Consider the following 23,541-nt stretch of genomic DNA (forward strand, 5'->3'; position numbering starts at 1 on the left):
ATGTCAACTGCTGAACTATTTAGATGGCAGGTTCAAGTCCAGCAGAGATTTTGAATTTTTTTTTTCCAGATTCCTTTTTACTAAAACTGCATTTTTTGACTTGAGTAAAGTAAATTTGAAAGTTTTTAATTTCAAAATATTGTTGTACATATCCCCCTCTTTTCATCCGTATCAAATTTATCTGGTGTAGCATATCTTAAATCTTCTTTGTTTAGAATTTAAAAATTGCCATATGTAGAAATCTGGAATGTTTATTTGCATTTCCTCGGGCCGGTCACATTGGCTCAGTGGTTAGAGCTTTCGCTTTATAACCGGGAGGTCATGAGTTTGAGCCCTGCTCATGTCATGGTTGCATCAAACTCAATATGTAAAAATAGAGAGTGATTGCTCCTTCACACATTAGAAGTGAGAGTCGCAAGTTTTTTGGATAGGATCTATAAAATGGAGGTTCTATTTAGTTACAAGCATTTGCACATCAAAGAACCCTAACTGCTACTACTCAGAGCACCAGCCATAAGTGTAGTCTAAAGTGGTATTTCATAAGTGGTATTTCACTTACAACTGGTGACGTCTCAAAATGAGTGAAAAAGTTTCCTTTCTAAAAGACTAGATATTATACTTCTCAATGTATAGAATTTGATGGAGGTGATCTGATGGTAAAAGAATGGCATCCACTAATTTTAGGGTCATTGGTCAAAGTTACAATGGCTTATTTTGATTGCATGTACTATTGACAAAGTTTTGCCAGGTTCCTGGTCAGTTTTAGATTTCCTGATCGCTGTAAGATTGAAATGATGTGAGACTTTCTCTTACACAGGCATCGAGGAGGAGGAAGATGAAGACGAGGAGAGTACTACAGAGTCTATAGAGGAGGAGGACCAATCAGCTAATTCTACCTCATCTGCTAAAGAGTCAACACAGGAAATGAAAGTTACATCAACCAGTTTATCACAAGACGAACCTATAAAAGAAAACCCTGAAGAATCCATGGAAACAGAAGAGAATGATGATCTAGCTCAATTGCAGCAATCCGATAACTCAGAAATAGATGATTTTCAACATGTTGATCCAGTTAAAGATTTTCAGGAGAAGACTTAATCTCACGTGATTAACTTTATGGATTAGTTTTGAATTATTTTTTCCTATTTAAAACATGCAGGTTTTCCCATGTCTTTTGTCCGAATATTTGAACCTTTGTTTTCCTTTCAACTAAGTCCTGAAGGATTGTCGTAGTTGATGATTGTTAAGTACGTGTGGTGAAAAATGTTTATGTCTGATGATACAACTCTGAAATCTACAGTAATTTCTTTTAATTATACATGTATTGTTACGTTATGTAAATAATCTTACCTGTATTGCTGTTTAATTTTGATGTTTTCATAGACTTTGAATTATCAAGTTAAGTTTGCCAGCAGTACTTAATTAGTCATGCAAGAATGTTTTTGATTTATTTTGATTCGTATGGTATCCATGTTGGCAAAAAAAAAAAAACCCACATTTTTCTGAAATGTCCAGGTATTGGGAGAAATTATGTACAATGGATATTACAAATATTATTAAAAAATAGAGTGTAGATAGAGGTAAGAATTGGTAGTGTTGTAGTAGTTGTAGAAATCCTACTTAACGACAGCTAGCTGACTAACCGTTTGTGTTCATTCAAGTTCTTTTCACCAAAGCGTGAGTTTATAACTCTTGCCAGCATATTACTGTTTTTGTTCTTATAGGAAACTGGGTTTTGTCTGTCCATATACTCAATTCTACCTTTGAGTCACAACTTATGCTATGCATTTCAGGGATGATTTTAGATATTAATTGCAGCTAATTATTGTCATTAATGAAGGGAACATTTGTTTTGTAATTTTTGATTTGGTATGGATGCCTCTTAGACTGAACGTACAAATTGAAGTTGATTTTAATCACAGCATGCAGTAGCCCGTGTCCCTAAATGATTATTTTGTACGTTTTCTTCAACAGTTGAAATATGTATGTGCAGGACAAATCATTTGTTCATTATATGATACATTTTGTCCAATTACAAGAGTATACATTCGAAATTGCCAATCGCATCATCTAAAAACATCCATGCTATAGATTTTCCTTTTTAGATTGAATTATTTTTTTCTTTTACGTTAACATTCATGGGTGAACTACTTGTATGTGTATTGCTAGGAATTAGTTTTTTTCTTTTCTTTCTGAATTCTAATTTTATTCTTGATGTAAGAAATAGATGTGTGGATTGTTTGTATCTTGGGTATAATACAATAGAAGCAGGGAGTAATTTGTATTGTCAATGAAGCAAATTAACCTCTTCATCATTTTTATATACCTCATAGTACAAACAAGCCTTATATTTGTATTTCATAATTTAAGTTTTTTATGTACGATTGCATAGGTTTATCACTAACAAAATAATTGTAACTATTACCTTGTCAAATTCATTTGATGTTTGTGATTTAAGGGGAAAAAATCAAAAACGATATTAATTGCACTGTACATGATAAAATGAATCGTAAGGAAAATGTTAGAAGAATGCTCACATTCCAGAATTTAGTGGTGTATACTTGTGTGGAAATGTAATTATATGATTGTGTGCAGTTGTACATTTGTATTATATATATGCAAAGAGTTTTATTTATATTCATTAACTTATAAGTGTGGTTATTAACAGGTGAAAATCAAAAGTATGAAAAGATACTGTAAAATTATTTTATAACTGCAAGTGCCATTGTTGATAGATTTTGTGTACCATTTATTGTGTGCCAGTACCCTATACTTTATATAGTAATGTTGCTTTTATGTCTTGATAGATAAATTTGACTTGATGTTTTTGAGAGAAAAAACCACCTTTAAAATCCAACATTTGAGTATGTGTATTTTTATTTCAGCGAGAAGTTTTTCGTGATCATTATCTCCATGATGAGTACTACACATTGATAAGTTAAAAATGAGTCTTGTGAAAACTTATTGCAATGATATACATACAAGCTGCACTTTTTTATAAAAAAATTATTTAAATATTGTACAATTGCATGGATGTGCATAATTATAGTACTGTACTGTTTTCTTGATGTTGTATGCTCATTATTTATTATCAAGTTAAGAGTAAATGATTGTGTGTTTTACAATATAGAAGAAAATTTGGTTACAGCCATGTTGGCAAGGGGGGTTTTGTTTCAAAGTTTTAGTATTCCATGCAGAGGAAATCTAAATACTGGCAGGCATATTCACTGCTGAGTTTACAAAATACATTCAAATACTGGCCCTTCTCAGACCACATCCTTTACTGGAACTCTGCTGTGCAGTTCAAGAACATTCTCGTGATATACAGTAAACGTGATCACATAAAGCAAATTATATTTATACAGGTACTACTAAAATAGCAAAATTCTGCAAATTTACAGTGTTTCAAATACTTTTTATTCAAGGTAAGGAATTATATGATTCATATTCCTTAAGAATAAAATAAAAATTGTTGAGCAACCTGAAAAGAAGAGTTCCAAAAAGGAGGAGAATATTGTCAGATAAGCTGTTCTAGTCACTACTGCACAGGAACTCGTGGATAGAATATTTGTTTTTGTGTTATGTTGTCCTTGCTGTGCCAATGTTGTTTCTTTACCTAGTACATTCCTTGTATAGTGGAACCTGTCTAATCCGAATGTTACACTCACTCCTTGTAATGTTGTCTTTGTCCTGTATTGAACAGTTTAGACAGGTGGCACTGTGCATTGTGTTGGGGTCAAATGATATAAGTGATATGTGTAATGATCAGACATGTGTTTTATCTGTGGTGTAATTGTTTAAAACTACTGAGGAGTTGGATCGACCCTGAATTGTAGTTTCAAACTATAGATAATAAATGCTGTGAAAATGATTCTCATCTAGACCATATTGTCAGATTGTTACCAAATTTAGACTTACTTATAGTTCATTATTATTATTAAACTGTTGAAACTTGGCTTGTATTGTTTTCAAGTTATCTTTGTCACATTTTGTCTTACAGTTGAACTCTTGATTTCAATTGTGTCTTGCAGTTGAACTTGGATTTCAAAGTATTGTACTTTGCATCATCAGATACAATGTTAATTTGGATATGGCTTACAGTAATTAGGGCCCCATCTAACCCTATAGGGGGGGGGGGGGGGTGTCTGCAACTACTGGAATGAAAAACTTTTTGCTTGACCAATATTTAGGTCACCAGAGTCACTCGGGTATCCTATTGCTATATGTTGTTGTGCATTGATGGTAAATTTTTGCACATTTTCAGCTTCTAGCTTCCCTGGAACAGCTAAACCGTGTTTGGTTAAGTAACATCAATTGGAGGGGGGGGGGGGGTGAATTTCATGGATCCGAGGGATGTGGCCAAAACCATAATGATATCTTTAAAAATGTTTTTTTTTTACTCCTGAACATCAAACAGTAAAACTATTAGCACCCATTATGATAAGCAATTGGGCTCTTTACCAAAACAAATTCATGAACCCAGGGTTGACCTATAAAAGTTTTTTATATATATTGAAAATGCATTATATCTTAGAAAATCTTTACTTCTGGATATCAAGCAGCCAAACTTTTGACATGATTATAATGAGCCCTACACCAAAAATATGAATGTTCAGGATTCATGCCCCAGGGTAAAGCTAAGTTTGTCATATATGAAGAATGCACTGGATCTTAGAAAATCTACTTCTGGACATCAAGGAGGCAAAATGTTTACATGATTATATTGACCATTGAGCCCTCTACTAAACTCCTGGGTTCAGGTCTTGAGGTGAGGCTTATTTGGTCATATATTAAAATGTATTGTGGTATTTCCTAGAAAATATTATTTCTGACCGGTTGAAGTAACTCGGTGGAAGAGCATTTGCATGGCATTTAGAAGTGAGAATCGATCGTCTTCCAGATACGACCTTTAAACAGAGGTCCCATGTGGCAGCCATTGGAATGTTGGAAAAACCCTCACTGCTACAGTCCTGAGCACTATGCATAGGTCTAATTTAAATATCTTACTTCACCTCCAACCGATGATGCATCAATGAGTGAAAAATTCTCGAAGGGATGTCGAACAAAATCTTTACTTCCGAATGTTTGATTCTAATGGACATTAAGCCCTCTAATTAATGACTCAAGGGTTTGGGTACCAGGGTAGTGCTACATTAATTATTGGAATTGAAAATAAAAAATCTAGAAAACTCTCATAATTAAATTTAAAAAATTCAAAGATGTACTGAAGTCTGAACAAATGCAGCTGGATAAATTTGTTACAGTCGGTTTGAGACATAATACAGAGTCATCCAGGGTATGAAATGGAAATCCATTGGGACTCGGCTTCACCTCGCCCAATATGGATTTCTATTTCACCCTATATAACTCTGTATTCAAACTGTAACTAAGGAAGTTCAGTTTGACCCTTGACCTTGTGACCTCAAAAAAATCCATACAAGTCATCTTGAGTATTACCAGTGTGTCAAGGTTGATGTTTGTCAAGCAAAGCATTCTCAAGATATTGAGAGGACAATATCTTATTGTGTCCAGCTTGACCTACCTTGTAACCTGAAAATAAATAGGGGTCATCTACTCTTTAGGAGCAACAACTGTAAAAGTTTGGTAACTGTCAAGCAAATGATTCTTTATAAATAGTGAGTGCATGGACAAGACTTGGTCTACAGACCAACATGTGCAAAACAATGTCCCCCCTTTTTCAAAGGAGGGAGGGGGGGGGGGGTTAAAAATAAAAATCTCAACAAAGGTACAAACTTCCTCATAAAACATCATCTGAAACCTATGGCAGTGGCAGATCCAAAAAGGGGTGTGTGTGTGCAAAATTCCTGGATCTACCCCATTATAGTCGGCCAGATTGACTGGATTTTGCACAAAACATTCAAGTCTGCTCATCATAATTGTGATCCAAGGGCCATTCAATAAAAATTCAGATAGAACTAAATTAAAAGAAAAAAATCTTAAGCTGACTATAATAAAACCCGAGAAATATGAACCTCTTGTACCTCGTGTTTGTTCAAACCGTTGCCCCTGAGCGTGGAGGGGACAACATAGGGCTTTCAGGCCTGGAGGGGACAATATAGGGCTTTTGGGCCTGGAGGGGACAACATAGGGCTTTCAGGCCTGGAGGTTTTGAAACTTTTGCCATACTCAAACTTGGCCATGTTTGTTTTGTTTCGAGTACGGTACAACTCTGAGCAAGATCCGAAACATACTCAAAAATCTTGAGCATGTACTTCATTTTAGAATGATTTCATAAAAGTTTTCTAACCCTTCGAGTACAATTTAGAGCACGGAGTTCAAATATGAAAACGTGCTTAACAGTTTCATAACCTCCAGGCCAGGTTTAAATATAGGAGAAATTTTCATGAACCACAAGTGTAGTGTTTGTGAAATCAATACGATTGCATATCCTCTATACTCTGGGCATCAAATTAACAAACTCATATAAAGATTTGATGTGCGCAACAATTCAGTTGATGCGTGCATCAAATCAATGCTCTCATTAATTCAGTTGACAAGAGCAATAGATTTGATGCAAGAATCAATTGTATCAATGCATGCAATAATTGGTGTGCGTATTAAATCAATTATTGCTCTCTTCAAATGTATGCATCAATTCAACTGATGAGAGCAATAATCGATTTGATGCACTCAGCAATTGAATTATAACAGACAATAATTATATCGTCAATTACTCGAGATGAAGTTAATTTGGTGTCCCTGTAGTGTACATTGTTCTTACCATGACCTTTAGTTGTAACAATACAAATTCATAAACAAGCATCCTCATGTAGCGTAGACTCGCATTTGTCAATCCATGACCCTGGAGCTATTGATTGAATATTGTTAACGTCCCTCTCGAGAATATTTCATTCATATGGAGACGTCACCATTGCTGGTGAAGGGCTGCAAAATTTAGGCCTATGCTCGGCGCTTATGGCCTCGAGCAGGGAGGGATATTTATCATGCCACACCTGCTGTGACACAGGACCTCGGTTTTTGCAGCCTCATCCGATAACACGCTAGTACACTGTGCCTAATTTGATTTTTTGACCTTGATTTTTTTTTTTTTTTTATAATTTGGGTCCAGCAGTCCATTCGTCTCCATCATCCGGATGGCCGGTCATTTGTGGAACAGTGGTCACCAGCTTAATATAACTCCAGCTTTAGGAAACTTGGACTTCATGGTCCAGTCATATTATCAGTACCTATCATTCAAGTTCTAGCGATGAATCTTTGTGGAAGTGTTTGCAAATTAATAATTCAAAGGTGAAAGTCTTTATGCCTAATGGCTCCTACAGTGCCAAGGTCAAGGTTGCTAGCTCACACAAGCAAAACATGAATTAACAGACTGGCTTGTTTCGACTCGCTTACGGACATGGACACGATTTAAGCTGAAAATTTTCAAATTTTTTCCATTTTAATGTTGAGAATGCTTAACTAAGGTATTTCTAATGGTCAGCAAAAATTTGAATGTTAGTTGTCAAGGTACATAGGAGATACAGAGCTTACAATTCTTTGTTATGTAAACAACGCTCGTGTCATGTTTTCATTTACATAGGTTAAATATACCAGTAAAAGTTTCGTTCAACATAGTTTTTCAATTTACAAGATAATTCTGAACACAATTAGTTTCTAGTGTTTGGTACATCTCATTTTGTTTTAAACATTTTCTATTAAGTAATCTATATCTTGTTTACACAACAAAGAATTCAGAGTGCTGTATCTCACTCGTAACTCAACTGATATTCAAATTTTGGTTGACCATTAGAAATACTTTAGTTAAGCACTATAAACAATAAAAATGAAAAATAAAATTTGAAAATTTTCAGTTCAGGTCATGTCCATGCCCTTTGAAGCTGAAAGTCAATTTTTTTCTTTAAGGAGGTATGCTACACCAGAGAAATTTGATGTAGGTGAAAAGTCGAGGATATGTACAATAATATTTTGAAGTTGAAAATTTTCAAATTTACTTTATTTTGCCAAAAAATACAGTTTTAGTAGAAGGCAATCTGGAAAAAATTTAAAACCCCTGCTGGACTCGAACCTGCGACCTACAGTTCAGCAGTCGGTATTCCAACCTACTGAGCTACTCGGCTACGTATTTAAATGGAAAAGGAAAAGTCAAATATTGCTGATATCGATTTTTTCATCCATGTTTTTAAAGGAAGTCAGTCATTATGACGATGTAGAGTACTACCTTAAAACCAATGCAGAAAAGGCTCAATTTCAGACCATTTTGATACAAGCATGATTGAATCCTTTTGCGATGACAGTTGCATGCACAGTATCTTAGATGAAGATGTTCCTTAACCCGGAGATGCTACATACCAAGTTCATAAAATTGGGATCAGAAAATGTGCCAAAGTCGATACCAGCCACTAGACAAATCACAATAGGTCATCCAAGTAACTGTTAACTTTTTTTAATCAAAAGATTTTTTGATGCAGTGTACATGTAGGTTCCAGGATTTTTTTTTTCTTTTTTTTTTTTAAATATACATGTATATCATAATTCATAACACCCTCCATATATAACTGCAAGAGCAGTTACTTTAGTAAGCACTGTGACATCAGGCTAAAGCAAAATGTTCCTTTTTACCAGTAAAGTACATTCAGTCCACTCAGCTGAAAACAATCTGAACATGAACGTCCTGTCCATGACACGGGCATTCCTTTGAATGGAAGAGACAAGCAGTTACTGTTTAAGTTTTATTCCACTTTTCTCTTGCTTTGAGCAACATGTATGTTGTAACAATGCATTAACAAAAAGAAAATCAAAGTTCATGCTTCATTAAAAATAATTAAGTTATCGCATATGCAAACGTCTCCAAAACTAAAAAAAATTTCCATGAACACATTGTGCAAGAAACAACGGCTGTCAAACTATGGTTCTGACAAAATTTTAATTTGGCATATTAGTTATTCGAATATACTTAACAAGCTTGCAAATAAACAATGGATGAACATTCCTATTTTAGAAATTCTGAAGACCCTTCACAATATAGCTGCTAAACGGTAGATTATCTGATTTATAAGTCATTTTCTGATTTATAACTCAGCAGCAAAACTCCTTCACTTGACTCTATATAAATACAGTTGTATGTACATTAAAATCGTAGCACTGTCTGGAAACCCGCAAAAAAATATTCAAGTCACCAAAATACCACAATATTAAACTGATATGATTTTTTCTTATAAAACACATAACTAATCACATAATAAAATCATATTCCCATGTTTGAGTTGCATAAAATTATCTGACTAGGCATGAACTTAAATGATTTTTCACTCATATCAACTCTCATTCACAACAAATTGCATAAATGGGTTCAATGTCAAAGCCATGATGTAAAGCACAAAGTTGTGTTCCATATTACAATATTGGCACTGAGAATAAGTCAATTCTTATCACTGTCGCACTATACTAGGCAGCAATAGCCGGTTTCCTACGATCATTGGTCCTGCTGTGGGCTGCAATCCTCCGTGAAACATGTGGGGTGCTGCATGTAGCTGAGCAGCTAGTTGCTGCTGGGCTAACAAAGGATGCTGCATGAGTGTTGGTTGAGCAAGCCCAAGGTGAAGTCCTCCAAGGGGCATCTGTGCTGTCAAAGCAGAGGGCAAGTGGGCAGGCTGGGCACCTGCTGCAGCAGCGGCGGCGAGAGCTGTTACAGCTGTTGAACCTGCCGGATGGGCAAACATGGGCGCCCCAGAAAACAAAGGATGACCACCTTGTGAAAGACCTAAACCAGATGGCTGAGAAATGGCTATAGTCTGTCCCAAGGCATTCTGTCCAATTGTCATACCCTGTGGTACCAGAAACTGTTGAGGGTGCCCAGTCTGGATCAGCTGTGGGGCCAGTGTTAGTCCTCCAACACCTGACATTTGTGGTTGTGCTATAAGAATTGTTGGTTGAGCAAGTGATAAAGATGGTGAAGGTATAGCCATCAAATTCTGTCCAAGTTCTTCTGACATTGCTTCTTCAGATCCATCCAATTCCTCCTCCTCTTTTTTCGGTTCTTCTTCCTCTGACTCTGAAGATTCACTGAAAGGTTCACCTGCCTCCAGTTTCTTCTGCCTCCTCATTTGCTTGTTGGCATGTTTCTGAGCCTGTTCCTGCAGACGTTTATACTGCTCCGCTTGCTCGGGAGGTATAACAATGGACGGATTGGGAGCAATTTCTTCCACTGGCTTTTCTTCCTCTTTTGGTGGTTCTGGAGGAGGTGGTGTGGATGACTTTGGTGGTGGAAGTGGAGGATGACCATAGCCAGGAGGTGGTCTCATTGGTGGATACCGTGGTCCATGGTATCCATCATGCATTGGGCCCATCCTTGGTGGCCCATACCTCATGTCATGAAGTGGTGGTCTTCTTGGTCCGTAAGGTCCCATGGGTCCCATACGAGGAGGTCCATATCTCATGTCATGAGGTGGTGGGTACCTCATGTTGGGATGCATTGGTCCATGCATTCTATCATGAGGTCCATAAGGCATTCCATACTGAGGAATAGGCATGCCATAGGGCCCTATTTCCTGCTGCTGTGTTGGAGGAGGAGGTGGTGGTTGTTGTTGTTGTGCAGATGATGCTGTAGGTGTTTTTGTGGACTCTGCAGTCGGCAAAGGAATGTCATTAAAATCAGTGCCCTCTGGAGCATTTTTGTTTTCCTTCTCAGCTTGCTTACTGGCTTCAATTCCTTTTTTCACTAAATTAGAGTGTTGTTGCCTTTTGTCCTGAATTTTCTTAACAAGATTTTCTGCCGGTTTTTCTTCATTATTAAAGTTTGGCAAGGGAATATCCAGAGGATCCTCTTGTTTGGCTTTCTCTATGTCACTACTGCGTATTCTGTAATGCTTTTTGGGACTCTCATCAGATGAATGGGAATGCCGTGATGAATGACTGTATGTGCGAGAACGATGCCGGGTCCTTGATGAACGTCTGTATGACCTTGATCGGGACCTTGAATAGCTAGAACTTCTACTTCTGCTTCTTGTGTATGATCTATACGATCTGGATCTTGACCGCGAGCGTGAACTTGAATATGACCTGGATGAGCGAGATCTCGATCTACTGTAATCAGAGTAACTACTGTATGAAGTGGAACGGTGCCGCCGTCTTGATCTTGACCTTGTTCGTGACCTTGAGTAGGACCTAGAGTGTCTGGAGTCATACGACGATGTACTATATGACCGTCTGCTTCTACTTCTTGACCTTGAGTAACTTCCAGAAGATGATCTGTGACTTCTGCTTGAATGGCTGTGACTTCTGGATCTGCTCCGTGAATCCATACTAGAATACCTGCTTCTTGATCTCTTTTTCTTTTGAGTTTTTCTGGATTTCCTTTTTGGAGCAGTTGTCTTCTTCACAGTATTATTCACACTCTGCTTTGTCTTATTCACTATTTTGTTCTGCAGTAATTTTTTCTTCTCTGCCACCTTTTCCTCTTTCTCAGTTTCACTTTCACTTGTGTCCCACTTGGATTTTGGGTTAGTAGGTACCTTTGCTTCATAAATGTTCTCCATTTTGCTCCAAGTATCTTCTGTTACAATGTCCTGTTCTGGGACTTGTCTTGGAGTCACTTTTTGCTTTTTAACGATCACTGGTGTTGCATTACAGCTTGATTCACTGGTTTGACGCTTCCTCAGAGAAGAAGTGTTTTTCCTCTCGGAGCCACTCCCGGAATCTTTTTTTACTTTTTTAGCTGCTACTACTTCTTTCGCAGCAGCTGGTGAAGTTTTAGTCTTGTCCAATGGAGAGAGTTTTTTGTTTTTGACTGGAGATTCCTCATCTGATGTCTTTTCGTCTGCCTCGTGTTTACGTTTCTTGTCGTTATTAAGTTTCTGCGCCTCTTTACTTGTTTTCTTCTCTGCATTGTCTTCATCACTACTACTAGGTTTGGTACTTCCTTTACGTTTTGACGTCCTTGGTTTCTCAGGCTCTGCTTTTTTCTCATCGTCAGATGAATCAATTTCTTCTTTTGCCTTCTTTACTTTCTCTTTATCACTCACATGTACATCATCATGATGCCCCTTCTTTTTCCTCTTTTTCGACTTCTTGCTTTTCTTTCTCTTTTTGTGCTTTGGCTTTTTGCTTTTACTGTCTTCCCCATCCGAATCAATACTGTCCTCCACATCACCTACTTCAGCCTCAGAATCATGGCCTTTGTCGTTAGTTTCTGCCTCATCAGTCTTTTTGTCATTTTTGCTCTTTCCCTCTGCTTTCTCTTCCTGGTCTTTTGAGCTCTTGTGCTTCTTCTTCTTCTTCTTTTTCTTCTTGGACTTCTTCCCATCTTCTTTACCACCAGATTCTTTTTCTTCTCCATCCTGAATGCTTTCTTTGGATTCAGTATGGCGCTTGCTTTTCTTTTTCTTCCGCTTTTTCTTGTGCTTGGTGTGGCTGTGTCTGGAAGATTCTTCTTTCACATCTTTCTCCATTTCCTCCTCTTTCTCCTCCTTCTCATCCACTTCCACTTTCTCTCCATCACCCTTCTCATCCACCACAGACTCTGTCTTGATGACCTGTAGAGCTGTGATGTCATTTTTAAATTTTTCTTGTTTTGCTGGTTTTCCTGACAATAACTCACTAAAGTCAAAGCTAAGGGGGTTACAGCTGTAACTAACACTGGGCTCTGTAGTGGTCGATTTCACCATTTCAGATGGCCAATCCAATTCAGTGGTTTCATCCTTGCTCATGACTTTCAAGAAGGTTTCCATCAACACTGGCTTGAATGTACTTGGTTCTTTGAGATCCTCCTCTGGCTTTGCCAGTTCTGTTGGAGATGGTGTGTTGTCATGGTTCTGAAGATCTTTTCCATTAGCTTCCTCCTCCTTCTCCTCGGGAAAAGCTGCAGAAGATCCCACCTTGCTCCCCGTTTTCTTGAAGGAAAATGAAACTGAGGCAGAATTCTTCTCTCTGAAATACAGCATAAGATGATTAAATCTAATTATTCCTACTGGTATTTAAAGAAACTGAAAACTGGTATAAAAAAAAAAATAAAACGTACTTTTCCGAGTCATTCTCAATCTCTGTACTGTTTTCTTCCTTAATCCCGACTTCATCTGGCTTCTACAAATGTAATACACAAAGAGTTTACACTGCAATTCATATAGAACAGCTGATACAGTGTTTCCTGAATATTCTTTCCTGTGATGCATTATACCTGAGCTCCACATTTAAGAGATGGCACTACATCGAATATGGGCGAATTTCCACCACTGGGCTTAGTGTCTGGCTTCACAGGTTTGTTAACCTCCAGCCGTCCCACTGTGATTCGTCTGCGTTTCTCCTGTAAAAATCATACATTTTCAAATCAAAGGCCATTTCCCTGTTTTTCTGTTCAACAAAGTCACAAAGAGTTATTCTATAAACCAAGTCGGACTTATATTGGCAATGAAAGATGTATATGTGTTTGGAATCATATAGCATGGCTCATGCTGATACAATTATTTATCAACCCTTCCCAAAGGACTTGCAAACCATCATTTCCTGTAGCTTTGTCATTCAGAAATCAATTCTCTGATGACTTTCAACACTTTCATTTGCTAAGCAATTAACCAATCTGCAGCAAAATCCAAGATTCATTTTTCCTGACCAATATCACATGTGAACCCTGTGAAAAATGAAAACTGTATCATCCGATAACTCACCTCCTTTACTTGCGCCTTTGGAGTTACAGCTTCATTCTTGCTTGCTATCTTACTTTTCACTTCAGATTTTCCTGTTAAAGATAGAAATCAAAGCAGTTAGTGACAACCCACATCACATACTTCCTGTTCATTAAATAGTATGGTTGGTATATGAAATAGCAACCCTATATTGCAGGCAGGAGGTACTACAAACAGCAACTATCATCTAAATACATCAAAAAACTCTTTTATTTCAAACAGGAAAGGTATAGGAATACAGATTATATATACATATATATGTCTGTGGAGTGTTACCTTTGTGAAGAAAAAAAATTAAACAGATAATTCATAATCTGATTTTTGGCTACTAATCCATAACCATGGTTACCACCGAAAGCCAATAATGCCAAATTGTGAAAGATTTGAAAATGGTGTTAAAAAGAGAAACAAACACACTTGCTAACAACTCCTTAAATTACAATTCTCTGCAAAAACAGATACTTTCTATAAAATTCCAAATGGTATAATTGTTATTTTTGCGTGTGTACTTTTATCTACAGAGTGTTAGCAAGGTTTCTGTCGTTACACCTAAATGATGCCCTACAGTCATGCAGACTCAAGATCTCCCATATGTATAAGCCACTACTTCAAACATGGGGAAATTAGTAGGCCAAATATTACAAACAAAATCCAAATCTCAGGACCTCTCTGATTACAGTTCATGTTGACAGACATGTCACAAGTCACAAGCAGTTATGTATACCAGTTCGTGTTCACAGTGCAGCAATGAACATTAAAAAAATACCGAAATTCTATTAAGGAGGTATACTACATTGTCATAATGGCCGACTTCCCTGTTAAAACATGAATGAAAATAAAGATATCAGCAATACTTGTCTTTTTTACAGAATTAACTGCCTAGCTGAGTAGCTCAGGAGGTTAGTGCGTCAACTGCCGAACTGTAGATCGCGGGTTCGATTTAATTTTTTTCAGATTGATTTCTACTAAAACTGCTTTTAAAAAAAAAAAAAAAAAAAACTAAATAGGGTAAATTTGAAAGTTTTTCAATTTTGTAATAATGTTGTACATATCCTCCACTTTCATCCATATCAAATTTCTCTAGTGTAGTATTCCTCCTTAAATCAGTGACGATTTTTGTAAATCATTAAATTCAATTTCTTTCCATTATTGACTTATCAATAATGTTGAAATAACTGTTCATTGAAACACCATGAAACTTGGAAGTGAATGAGTGAAACATGTTTTTTAGTTTTTGAAAACAAATTAATGGAAAGATATGAATGAAACAGATTTTCTGAAGTGAATAAAGCGCACTGGTAAATAGAACAAAACATGTTTCGATGGTAGGCTGGTGGGGGTCAATCAAAACTGTAGGGATCCATCTCACTTTTCAGGAATGATAACATAAATTTAATTAGAACATTGCTAATGTTTGATAATATTTTTGTCACTAGCATTTCGATATTTGATACATATTAAATAAGCCAATTAAAATTTGAAAATTTTTAGTCACATATTATTAAGTCAACAATCTAGTCACTGGCATTTGGATAAGCAAATTGAAATTTGAATATCATTATGTACTTGCATTTTGATAAGTGAGTGGACCTTTTGTTGGATGCAGTAAGACAAGTGTATGAAACAATGAAAGAGTAACATCACTACATACACAAAAGCATGGATGGTAAAATCCTGTTAACAATATCAATCAGTCTAGCAAAATACAGGCAGAATTCATGTTCCATCAACCAACAGTTTACATTTACAGAATTCATTGATATATATATATATATGGAAGAATTGAAATTATTTTTTTATTGAAATTAAATTTCATCTGCTGAGAATTAAAAATTATATACAGAGCAAATCCTGGATTTCACCAACAACAATTATATTACAATGTCTATATATTCACATTATAAAGTACTAAAGAGAGAGAAAACTTGTAAAGACAGTGTTTACCACATCCCCTTCCTTAACATTGTCCACTGGAAAATTAACAAACAAGATCAACTGATGTTCCCCAAGGAAAGTTCAAACTTAAGATAGATCATCTAATTTCTTTCATTTTGCTATTAAAACATCACAAAATACAATTATTTACTTTTAAAGAAGAAAAACTTAATAAAAAATAATATAAGCATTATTTGTGCACATACTCAGTACTTCTGAGTGAATATCTTGACCCTGTGAACTGAACACAGTGTCAAAACTGTGAATGACTATGTTACCAAAACTCACTAGTTACCAGTATTTAGAAATAGTGAAATGCTTCATACTTTTGCATTTATCACGTTTGTAGACTGCACACACAAGAAGCCATTTCACTCCAGTTATTAAATGATTCAATGTGAGTAAATCATAATATACAAAAATATAAAATCTAAACTAGATAAATGAAGAGTAAAAACAGCAAAAGACTTCACCTTAGATTGAACATGCAAATTTGTTGTTAAAAAACAAGACAGAAAAGAAAACTAAACACACACGGCCATTTTTAAACATGGCCAAGAGAACTCTGTATGGGATATATTAGATTATCTTTTTTCTCAGTCTCTGCATGCACTATATTTCATATAATCTACCTAGTACAATATGCCATAAACAATATGCAAAGCTAAATTAGTACATATATATGTGAAACATGACTATGAGTTCTGTGAAGCCCAAGTACTGTGTGAATCTGATACGTTTACGAAATAGAATCATTTCAGGAAACGCTCTGAGCCAGCGAGTCAATGACTTTGATGGCTGACAAAATATGTCATAATAGCTGACATATTTCATTGGGTCCATGTAACACATTTACTTAAAACAGGTGCAAACAGGTTGACTAGTATAATTTCACACTGCATAAGCAGATGTGATGGATTTTGTTAGCTGTCATTTTAGCAAGACGATGGAACAGAGCAATAACAGTTACTCTGAAATGATTCTACATGTAAGTATCAACGTTCAAACATCAAACTTGAAATCTTTTCTTTTGCTCTACGTTTAATAAAACCCAGCCATCTTATGGTGCTTTGTAAAACTGTAAACAATAGCTGGTGTAAGTTTATTTCTCCATTTGGTTTTAAATTTTAGCGTGTTATGATCGGTATTTCGAGGTTCATACGCTGACAACCGGAACCTTGCTTAGCGAAGCTATAGATTGTGCAAATACGATTATGTCAAGTGCAAACAGACTCCAGTTAGTAATATGCTTTCTACAATATTCAGCAACAATCTAGTTTCTATACTCTTAAATTTTCAATATGTAAATTATGTAAATTGTATTTTTTTTTGTTTTTTTTTTTTTGCTTTGATAATAATAATTTCAATATATATCTATTGAAAATTAGTGCTTGCCTCCACATATATATTCTATGGAAAAAAAAAAACTGAACAAGCACATGGTAAGCATGAACATGGGTATGTACTGGTAATGTCTTTCCACTTAATTAACCACAGCATGCTGAAATAAGCAACAACATAACAGTGCATTTTACCCACAGTGAGCAGGAGTTAATTCCCCCTGTTTATAACAAAACACGTTGTATAGTCACTTGTTTTAAATAAAAGACAGTACACATTCATTAAAGTTCTCTCTTAAGCTTATCACTTTAAAAATACTAGTAATTAAATTGACAGAAAACACTTTCCATATCTTAAAATAAATGCGATTTAATTAGCTATTTAAAAGCTTATAACTGAGATATTATTCCTCTGCAACAGAGACAATGCAATTCCACTAATTTCAGTCACCTTACAATACACATGCAAACAAATGTGGGGGGATTAAATAGGTAAATGTGTATAAAAGCAAACTCCAAGAAGGATAAAGATGTCAACTTAATCAGTCAAGGTTTTCTGTGATTTCATACAAGAAGCCTGGAAGTTTCTTTGATAAATAGTGCTTTTATTACAATCTTAATAATGAAAGTTAAACATTATGGAGATAGAGAAAGGACGACCAAAACCACACAGTTAGTAGATTTAGGTTACGATCTAGCTACCACAATAATACTGTCTGTACACGGTTTTTACCCACAAAACATCAAGAAATATTGGACGATATCTATGTGGAAAAAGAGAAAATGATTGACATTTATTCATGAACCCATCATTTCCTGTATCTCATCTAAATATATCTGGCAGCCCACCGGCACTTCTAGTCAATATTTACAAACACAAAGTTAATACGTGTTGTCTGTTTAATAATAATTATCAATATTGACAGTACAAGCAAACTGTAACTCTCCATCAATCTGTTTAATGTTATTAGGACATTCCTTGTATAGTTTGAATGCATTTTAGAAGTTTTTAAGGCATTGATAAGAAGAGTTTTCAAAAACATAAGGAAAGAATAATCTGTATAATTCTTTGTGATTAGAGAAACACGATTAGGCTTGCTAATTCTTTTAATACTCTACAGCAAGTATAGTGATGACAGGGATAAATAAAATGGTATGTGTACTCAATCTGTCAATGGTGCTCTTTGCAAGCATAAAATGAAGCCAAGGTGATGGTTATAAATTTGAAAATGCACACCTGTAGTCATACAAAATGGATTAGTGGTTTTCTATTCTATGTCAGATTCACTAAACACCAATGCCAGTCATGTAATATAATACATTCACCAAATTTTCCCATACGAAAAAACATCAAATTTTGTTTTGTCTTTATTTGAAATTATTTCTAAAGCATTTTGTTTTTAATGCAAACAAATTTTTTTAAATTTATTTTCTTCAATGATAAGATTTTTGTATTGGTGTTTGCTTTGTGACATAACAATTGGAGAGATGTGAAAAAACTTCTAGATATACTTGCATACACAAAGGTGTTTTCAGCTTTTTTTTTAATGCAAGTATGTACCTGTATTTTACGGTCAACGAAGACATGATATGCAGTACATAGATATATATACAAAAGGACAATTAACAAAAAAAACTAAATATAGACAACGACCAAACCCTGCGCACGCACATAAGACAACTAGCAGAGATTATAAGAGAGCAGAAAAAAGATGTTTGGGTGTTAGAAATATAAACACTTGACGTGAAGACGTTAAGAGCTGACCTGTGTAATCTAAGTCTGGCCTAGTTAGAGGGTATCACATAGAAGACAAACAAATGATTTACCAATCAAAATTATCTGTAAACTCGCCACAAAATAGGTCACATTGTTATTACATCATTCAACAAATCAGGTTTTCAATTCTTCTGTCAATTTTTTTTAAAATAAAAGCATGTGAAACATACAGATTACAAGAAAAACAATTAAAAAATTGTGTTTATGTTGGAGCATTGGATAGCAAATTATTGCTCGATTTCCCTAAAAACAGTGAAATAAAAAGTTCCTCTTTAATTGGAATAAAAACCATACTGTAACAATCGTTACTCTGTAATATATATACTCATTGTTACAAAGAAACACCCATGATATCTGCAATCCAGTTTTTCTCCTAGAATAATAAACATCTTTTACATACCCGAAAAACAATTCAAACATCAACAGTTGCCATATATGAAAACAAAAGCTGACCAAGTCATGGTTGATTGCTCAATAGAGTGCATGACGCTCAGGAGCCTGTAAATTATCACTGAAACAATGCAGCATGCTAGCACGTATCACAGATCCCAGATACCCATGCAGCCGCTTTCTTCCACAACGGGGGCGGCACTACACGAATACAACTTACAAAAATCGTAACTTCCCGGTGTTATCAGTGTATTAGATGTTCCAAGGCAAGTAGTAGTTACTACCTTTGTGTACACAGACTATTACACATTCATCAAATCCAGAGAAATTTCACAATATGTGATTTAAATTTACACTCTTTCAAAAGTGAGCATTAATTTTCTTGAATTTGGTGATAAAGATCTTGACTTCTACCCAGTTAACAAGAAATCAGATATGATACACAAGAATTTTTTTTTAGTATTTCAAAAATAAAAACATCTCCCACACTCGTCAGTAAAATCAACTGTACAATAAGTAAAAGAGTTCTCGTTCTACAAACCAAGGCACGCAGTATATAGTATATAATATGTATATTCAATTGAATACTTAATGTTGTTTCAGCATTGGTAATTTGTATAATACAAAAGGCATAATGTGAGATTATACTATACCTGGTTGGTGCTTACAATATCACCGACCTTGAATGCAGACAAATATGGCACAGATTAGAAATTCTGATATGAGTGGTTACCAAATAGTATACAAATATACAAAATATATATATTTTCTAGACTATGAAATACATGTACTGAAGAATTTATCACATAATCTGCCCACCCATCCAACCTTTCATAGTGAATTTATAATTCTTGCCTTTCATCACTTTAAAAAAAATAAATTCTGATAAATCATGTGTTTACCTGATTTCCTCACTATTCCAAATATTAATCTTTACTGAAAATCAAATCAAATCAGTTATAAAATTCTGACATTTTTAGAAAAATAAAAAATTATATATTTCTTTATTGTTCCACTTCATAATTTTTACATCAGTTAATATTTAATTAAGAACTAATAATAAACTAAAAACTTTTAATTTATAAAAATAAGTTTCATTGGAAAATAAATATAATACTTGTAGTAACAAAAGCATGCAACATCAAACCTCATATAAACGACCAGGGAACAACTCCATTTACAAAATACTATCATCACCTCACGTGATGAGAACACTTTTTCTAGTTTTTCTATAGTTACTGGTGCATAGAGGTGAATTAAGATGAAAAAAGCAAAAAAGTGAATGAAAAGGTAAAAAACACATTTCTGTTGAGCAATCAACAAACAACCACGGAAGACCCATAAAAGAATTAAATAAATAAATAAATCCTGAAAGTGTCTACATATATGGCTTCATCAGTCAATGAAAAATTGTAATGGTTGCAAATATCATCTGGGTGAAACCTATATATTCTGGTACTTACTCATCCCAGGTCAAACGACTCTACAGTGTAGGTATAATGAAGTCATGTTAGAGTTTGATCTCATTTGGATTATGCACATGTTCATATAATAAGTAGAGAAACTGTCATATGCATGTCGTTTTAAACAGAGAAAGTGAGTCTTTCCCTAACTACTACACACAGCATTTCTCTGTTTAAATGCATAAAAGAACCATACCTATTGCCCTCATCTGAAAATGAACTCCATACAAACCATTCATGTAAATCTTTTAATTCAATAACATAAAACCCTGAATATCTGAGCTGTCTGTCCTTTTAATCCCTATGGTAACTAATTTGACTTCTATTGCAGTGGTAAGCTCTCGCTTTCATTGAGCAATTGAAACCATATATTCGAAGTCTTCAAGAGAGTGAATAATCAATACAATTTAACAAATACAACAGGATTTCATTAAGTGCAAATCAACGCCCTAAAGCGAGAGACTTTTCCACTGTCAATCATTCATATCAGCAACCACAGAGAGAAAAGGCAAGTCACAAACAGTTCAGTCACAGTGATTTCCAGCCTTTTAGGCCTAAAAGCGAGAAAAGTTAACAAAGGGAAGTAACTTGGTACCTGAGACCACTTTTGCAGTTGCTTCCCCTGACTTGATCACATCACTGTTGCTGGACTGGACAGGAAGCTGTCGTGTCACCACAGACTTCATGGTTGGTTTCTTGTCCATCAACTTCAAGTCCTACAATAGACAAATACATGATAGTTGTATAGAACTGCCAGCTTATGAAAACTCAGTCACAGTTAATACTTTTCTTAATGAGCAGAGAAGCCATTTCATCTGGTTTCCAGCCTTAATCAATATGTATGATGATAATTAAATAGTCCCAAAAGACTAATTGCTAACAACACACTGCACAGGATAAAAATCCAATCCTGATGCTTTAAGTTTCTTCCAGGACTGAAGCACAAGGCAAATGGCCTGAGCTTTGTTGAGAATATCCCTGGAGATCGACACACATGAACTGTGCAGACTCAGGTGAATAACACCTAGAAACGGATTAATAATTTGTTAAATCCTCCGTAATTTCCACTATCAGTTCTAAGAAAATATTCCCTAGTCTGTATAACGTTCGGGTATGTATGTTTGTTTTTTTTAAACTTGAGACTTAGTATATGAGTAAAGTATCTTTCAATTGATATAATTCTACAACCATTCCCCTCCATTCAGCTTTTGAGAAATATAGGTAATGAATCTCTTCACCTTTTCTTATGAAAAAAACCCCCACTACTTCATTGATATCACTGCAACACTAACATAGAATATAGTCAAAAACAAACATTATCACTTCATAGATAAGGACACCAGCTGGGGCAAAACATACCTTAAGTTGTGACAAATATTGACACTCAACACATCTGGAAATAGTTTTAAAAGGGAATGGACATGATTTGAGCTGAAAATTTTCTTTTTCCATTTTTCATGTGAACAATGCTTCACTAAGGTATTTCTAATGGTCAGAAAACATATGAATATCAGTTGTTGGGTTACATGAGAGATACAGGCTTACAATTCTTTGTTATGTAAACAAGGCTCTTGTCATGTTTTCATGTTTTTGTTTAATACATAGGTTAAATATACATTACTAGTGGAAGTTTCATTTCTTTCAAATTTATACAAGTTAATTCTGAACACAATTAAACAGTTTCTAGTCTTTGTCACCTCTCACTTTGTTTTGAGCACGATATTTTCTGTTAAGCCCCTTAAATATCTTGGTGCAAATTAATGCATTCCAGCATAAAGCCTGCTAAATATTAAGAAGGATGCCTTCAAAGAGTTTCATAAATCTATTAAAATATCCATACAATGGTTCAAGTTCCTTGACTGTAATTCAAAACCATGTTCGTCTAGTTACCTCTATATGGTTAAAATGTAATTATGTAAATTCAATTCCCTCCACTGGTGAATAGTAGTCCAATGGAATTGGGCAGTCTTGCATGGTTAATATTAATTGCAATATGATGTTATGAACACGGACAAAACTAGAAATCATACAAAGGATGTCCTTACGAGATGACAAGCAGAAACCTAACGAATGGACACCTGGACTGTACAGAGTGTTCGGAGCAGATCCACAAACTTCTCTGGATTCTTTAAAGTCAAATCTACAGATTTCAAACACGAAAACATAACATGATGTATCAACTCTAGACCAACCACTGTATTCAATCCTATAACACCCCCCCCCCCCCCCCCCCCCCCCCCCCGGCAATGATTTTTACTCATCTCTCAACCCAATTACAACTTGCCTTATACTGGTACTACAATATCTCTGTGTATTTATGATGCTGTTGTTTTGATGATTTGAAATTATAAATCAATCAATCAGACCTGAGTGGATCTTATGCCTCGTTCACATGGATGCGCATTTAATTTACTTCGCAACAAATTTGATGCGAAGTAAAATAATGTGCATTAAATTAATTCGAATTAAATAGCGTTCACACGGCGGTAATATTTAATGCGAAGTAAACTAATGCGCATTAAGATTGTATGGATCTCTATTAAAGGGTGTGCGAAATAAATTAAAGAATAGACTATGTTATTGAAAATAATTTTTATAGATATTTTAATGAATATTGTGTAGATACAGAATTCTTTTTTCAAAACGCTATATAGTATACTACATGTTTACATTTTACATGCATAACTGATCTACACACAAGGAGTTTTGTCGTGTTTATTTATATGTTCCCAAGAAATTATTTATTATTTCCTCTGACGACCAGCATTCAATCTAGACAATATATTGTTTCTTCTTGAGCCCAATTTTAAAACTTCGGAACGTCTTTTTCACCTTCCGCTGACTACTGTTGTGACGTAATTTTTAATTACTAATACGTATTATAAGTCTACTATGACGTCATATGGTATAAAAATTAACAATGAGCGGCATATTTGTTTTAATTAATGTAAAAAAGAAAATTATATTATCACTATTTT

At 35.1% G+C, this 23,541-nt stretch overlaps 2 protein-coding genes across 12 annotated transcripts in view; one reads left to right on the forward strand and one right to left on the reverse strand.

Moving 5' to 3' along the window:
* The window catches only part of LOC125646585 (endoplasmic reticulum junction formation protein lunapark-B-like), a 29,670-nt gene extending 25,714 nt beyond the window's left edge, over positions 1 to 3,956 (forward strand). The window contains exon 11 of the mRNA XM_048872969.2: positions 818 to 3,956. Coding sequence (XP_048728926.2) covers positions 818 to 1,098 — 281 coding nt within the window. The 3' untranslated portion in view covers positions 1,099 to 3,956. The remainder of the gene's footprint in view (positions 1 to 817) is intronic.
* A 4,741-nt stretch (positions 3,957 to 8,697) lies between these two features.
* The window catches only part of LOC125683137 (serine/arginine repetitive matrix protein 2-like), a 32,424-nt gene continuing 17,580 nt past the window's right edge, over positions 8,698 to 23,541 (reverse strand). For 7 of the 11 annotated variants that reach the window (XM_048923968.2, XM_048923970.2, XM_056140507.1 and 4 more), the window contains 5 exons: positions 21,159 to 21,279; positions 13,641 to 13,711; positions 13,154 to 13,279; positions 12,998 to 13,059; positions 8,698 to 12,906 (listed from right to left, as the gene is read on the reverse strand). In XM_048923968.2, the coding sequence (XP_048779925.2) occupies positions 9,411 to 12,906; positions 12,998 to 13,059; positions 13,154 to 13,279; positions 13,641 to 13,711; positions 21,159 to 21,267 (3,864 nt within the window). In that variant the 5' untranslated portion in view covers positions 21,268 to 21,279 and the 3' untranslated portion in view covers positions 8,698 to 9,410. Of the gene's footprint in view, positions 12,907 to 12,997; positions 13,060 to 13,153; positions 13,280 to 13,640; positions 13,712 to 19,753; positions 19,781 to 20,002; positions 20,037 to 20,563; positions 20,584 to 21,158; positions 21,282 to 22,608; positions 22,699 to 23,541 lie in introns of those variants that run through there. The other 4 variants (XM_056140509.1, XM_056140508.1, XM_056140504.1 and 1 more) reach the window with 4 other exon arrangements.

Source organism: Ostrea edulis, chromosome 6 (genome assembly GCF_947568905.1).
Source record: "Ostrea edulis chromosome 6, xbOstEdul1.1, whole genome shotgun sequence".
NCBI lineage: Eukaryota > Metazoa > Mollusca > Bivalvia > Ostreida > Ostreidae > Ostrea > Ostrea edulis.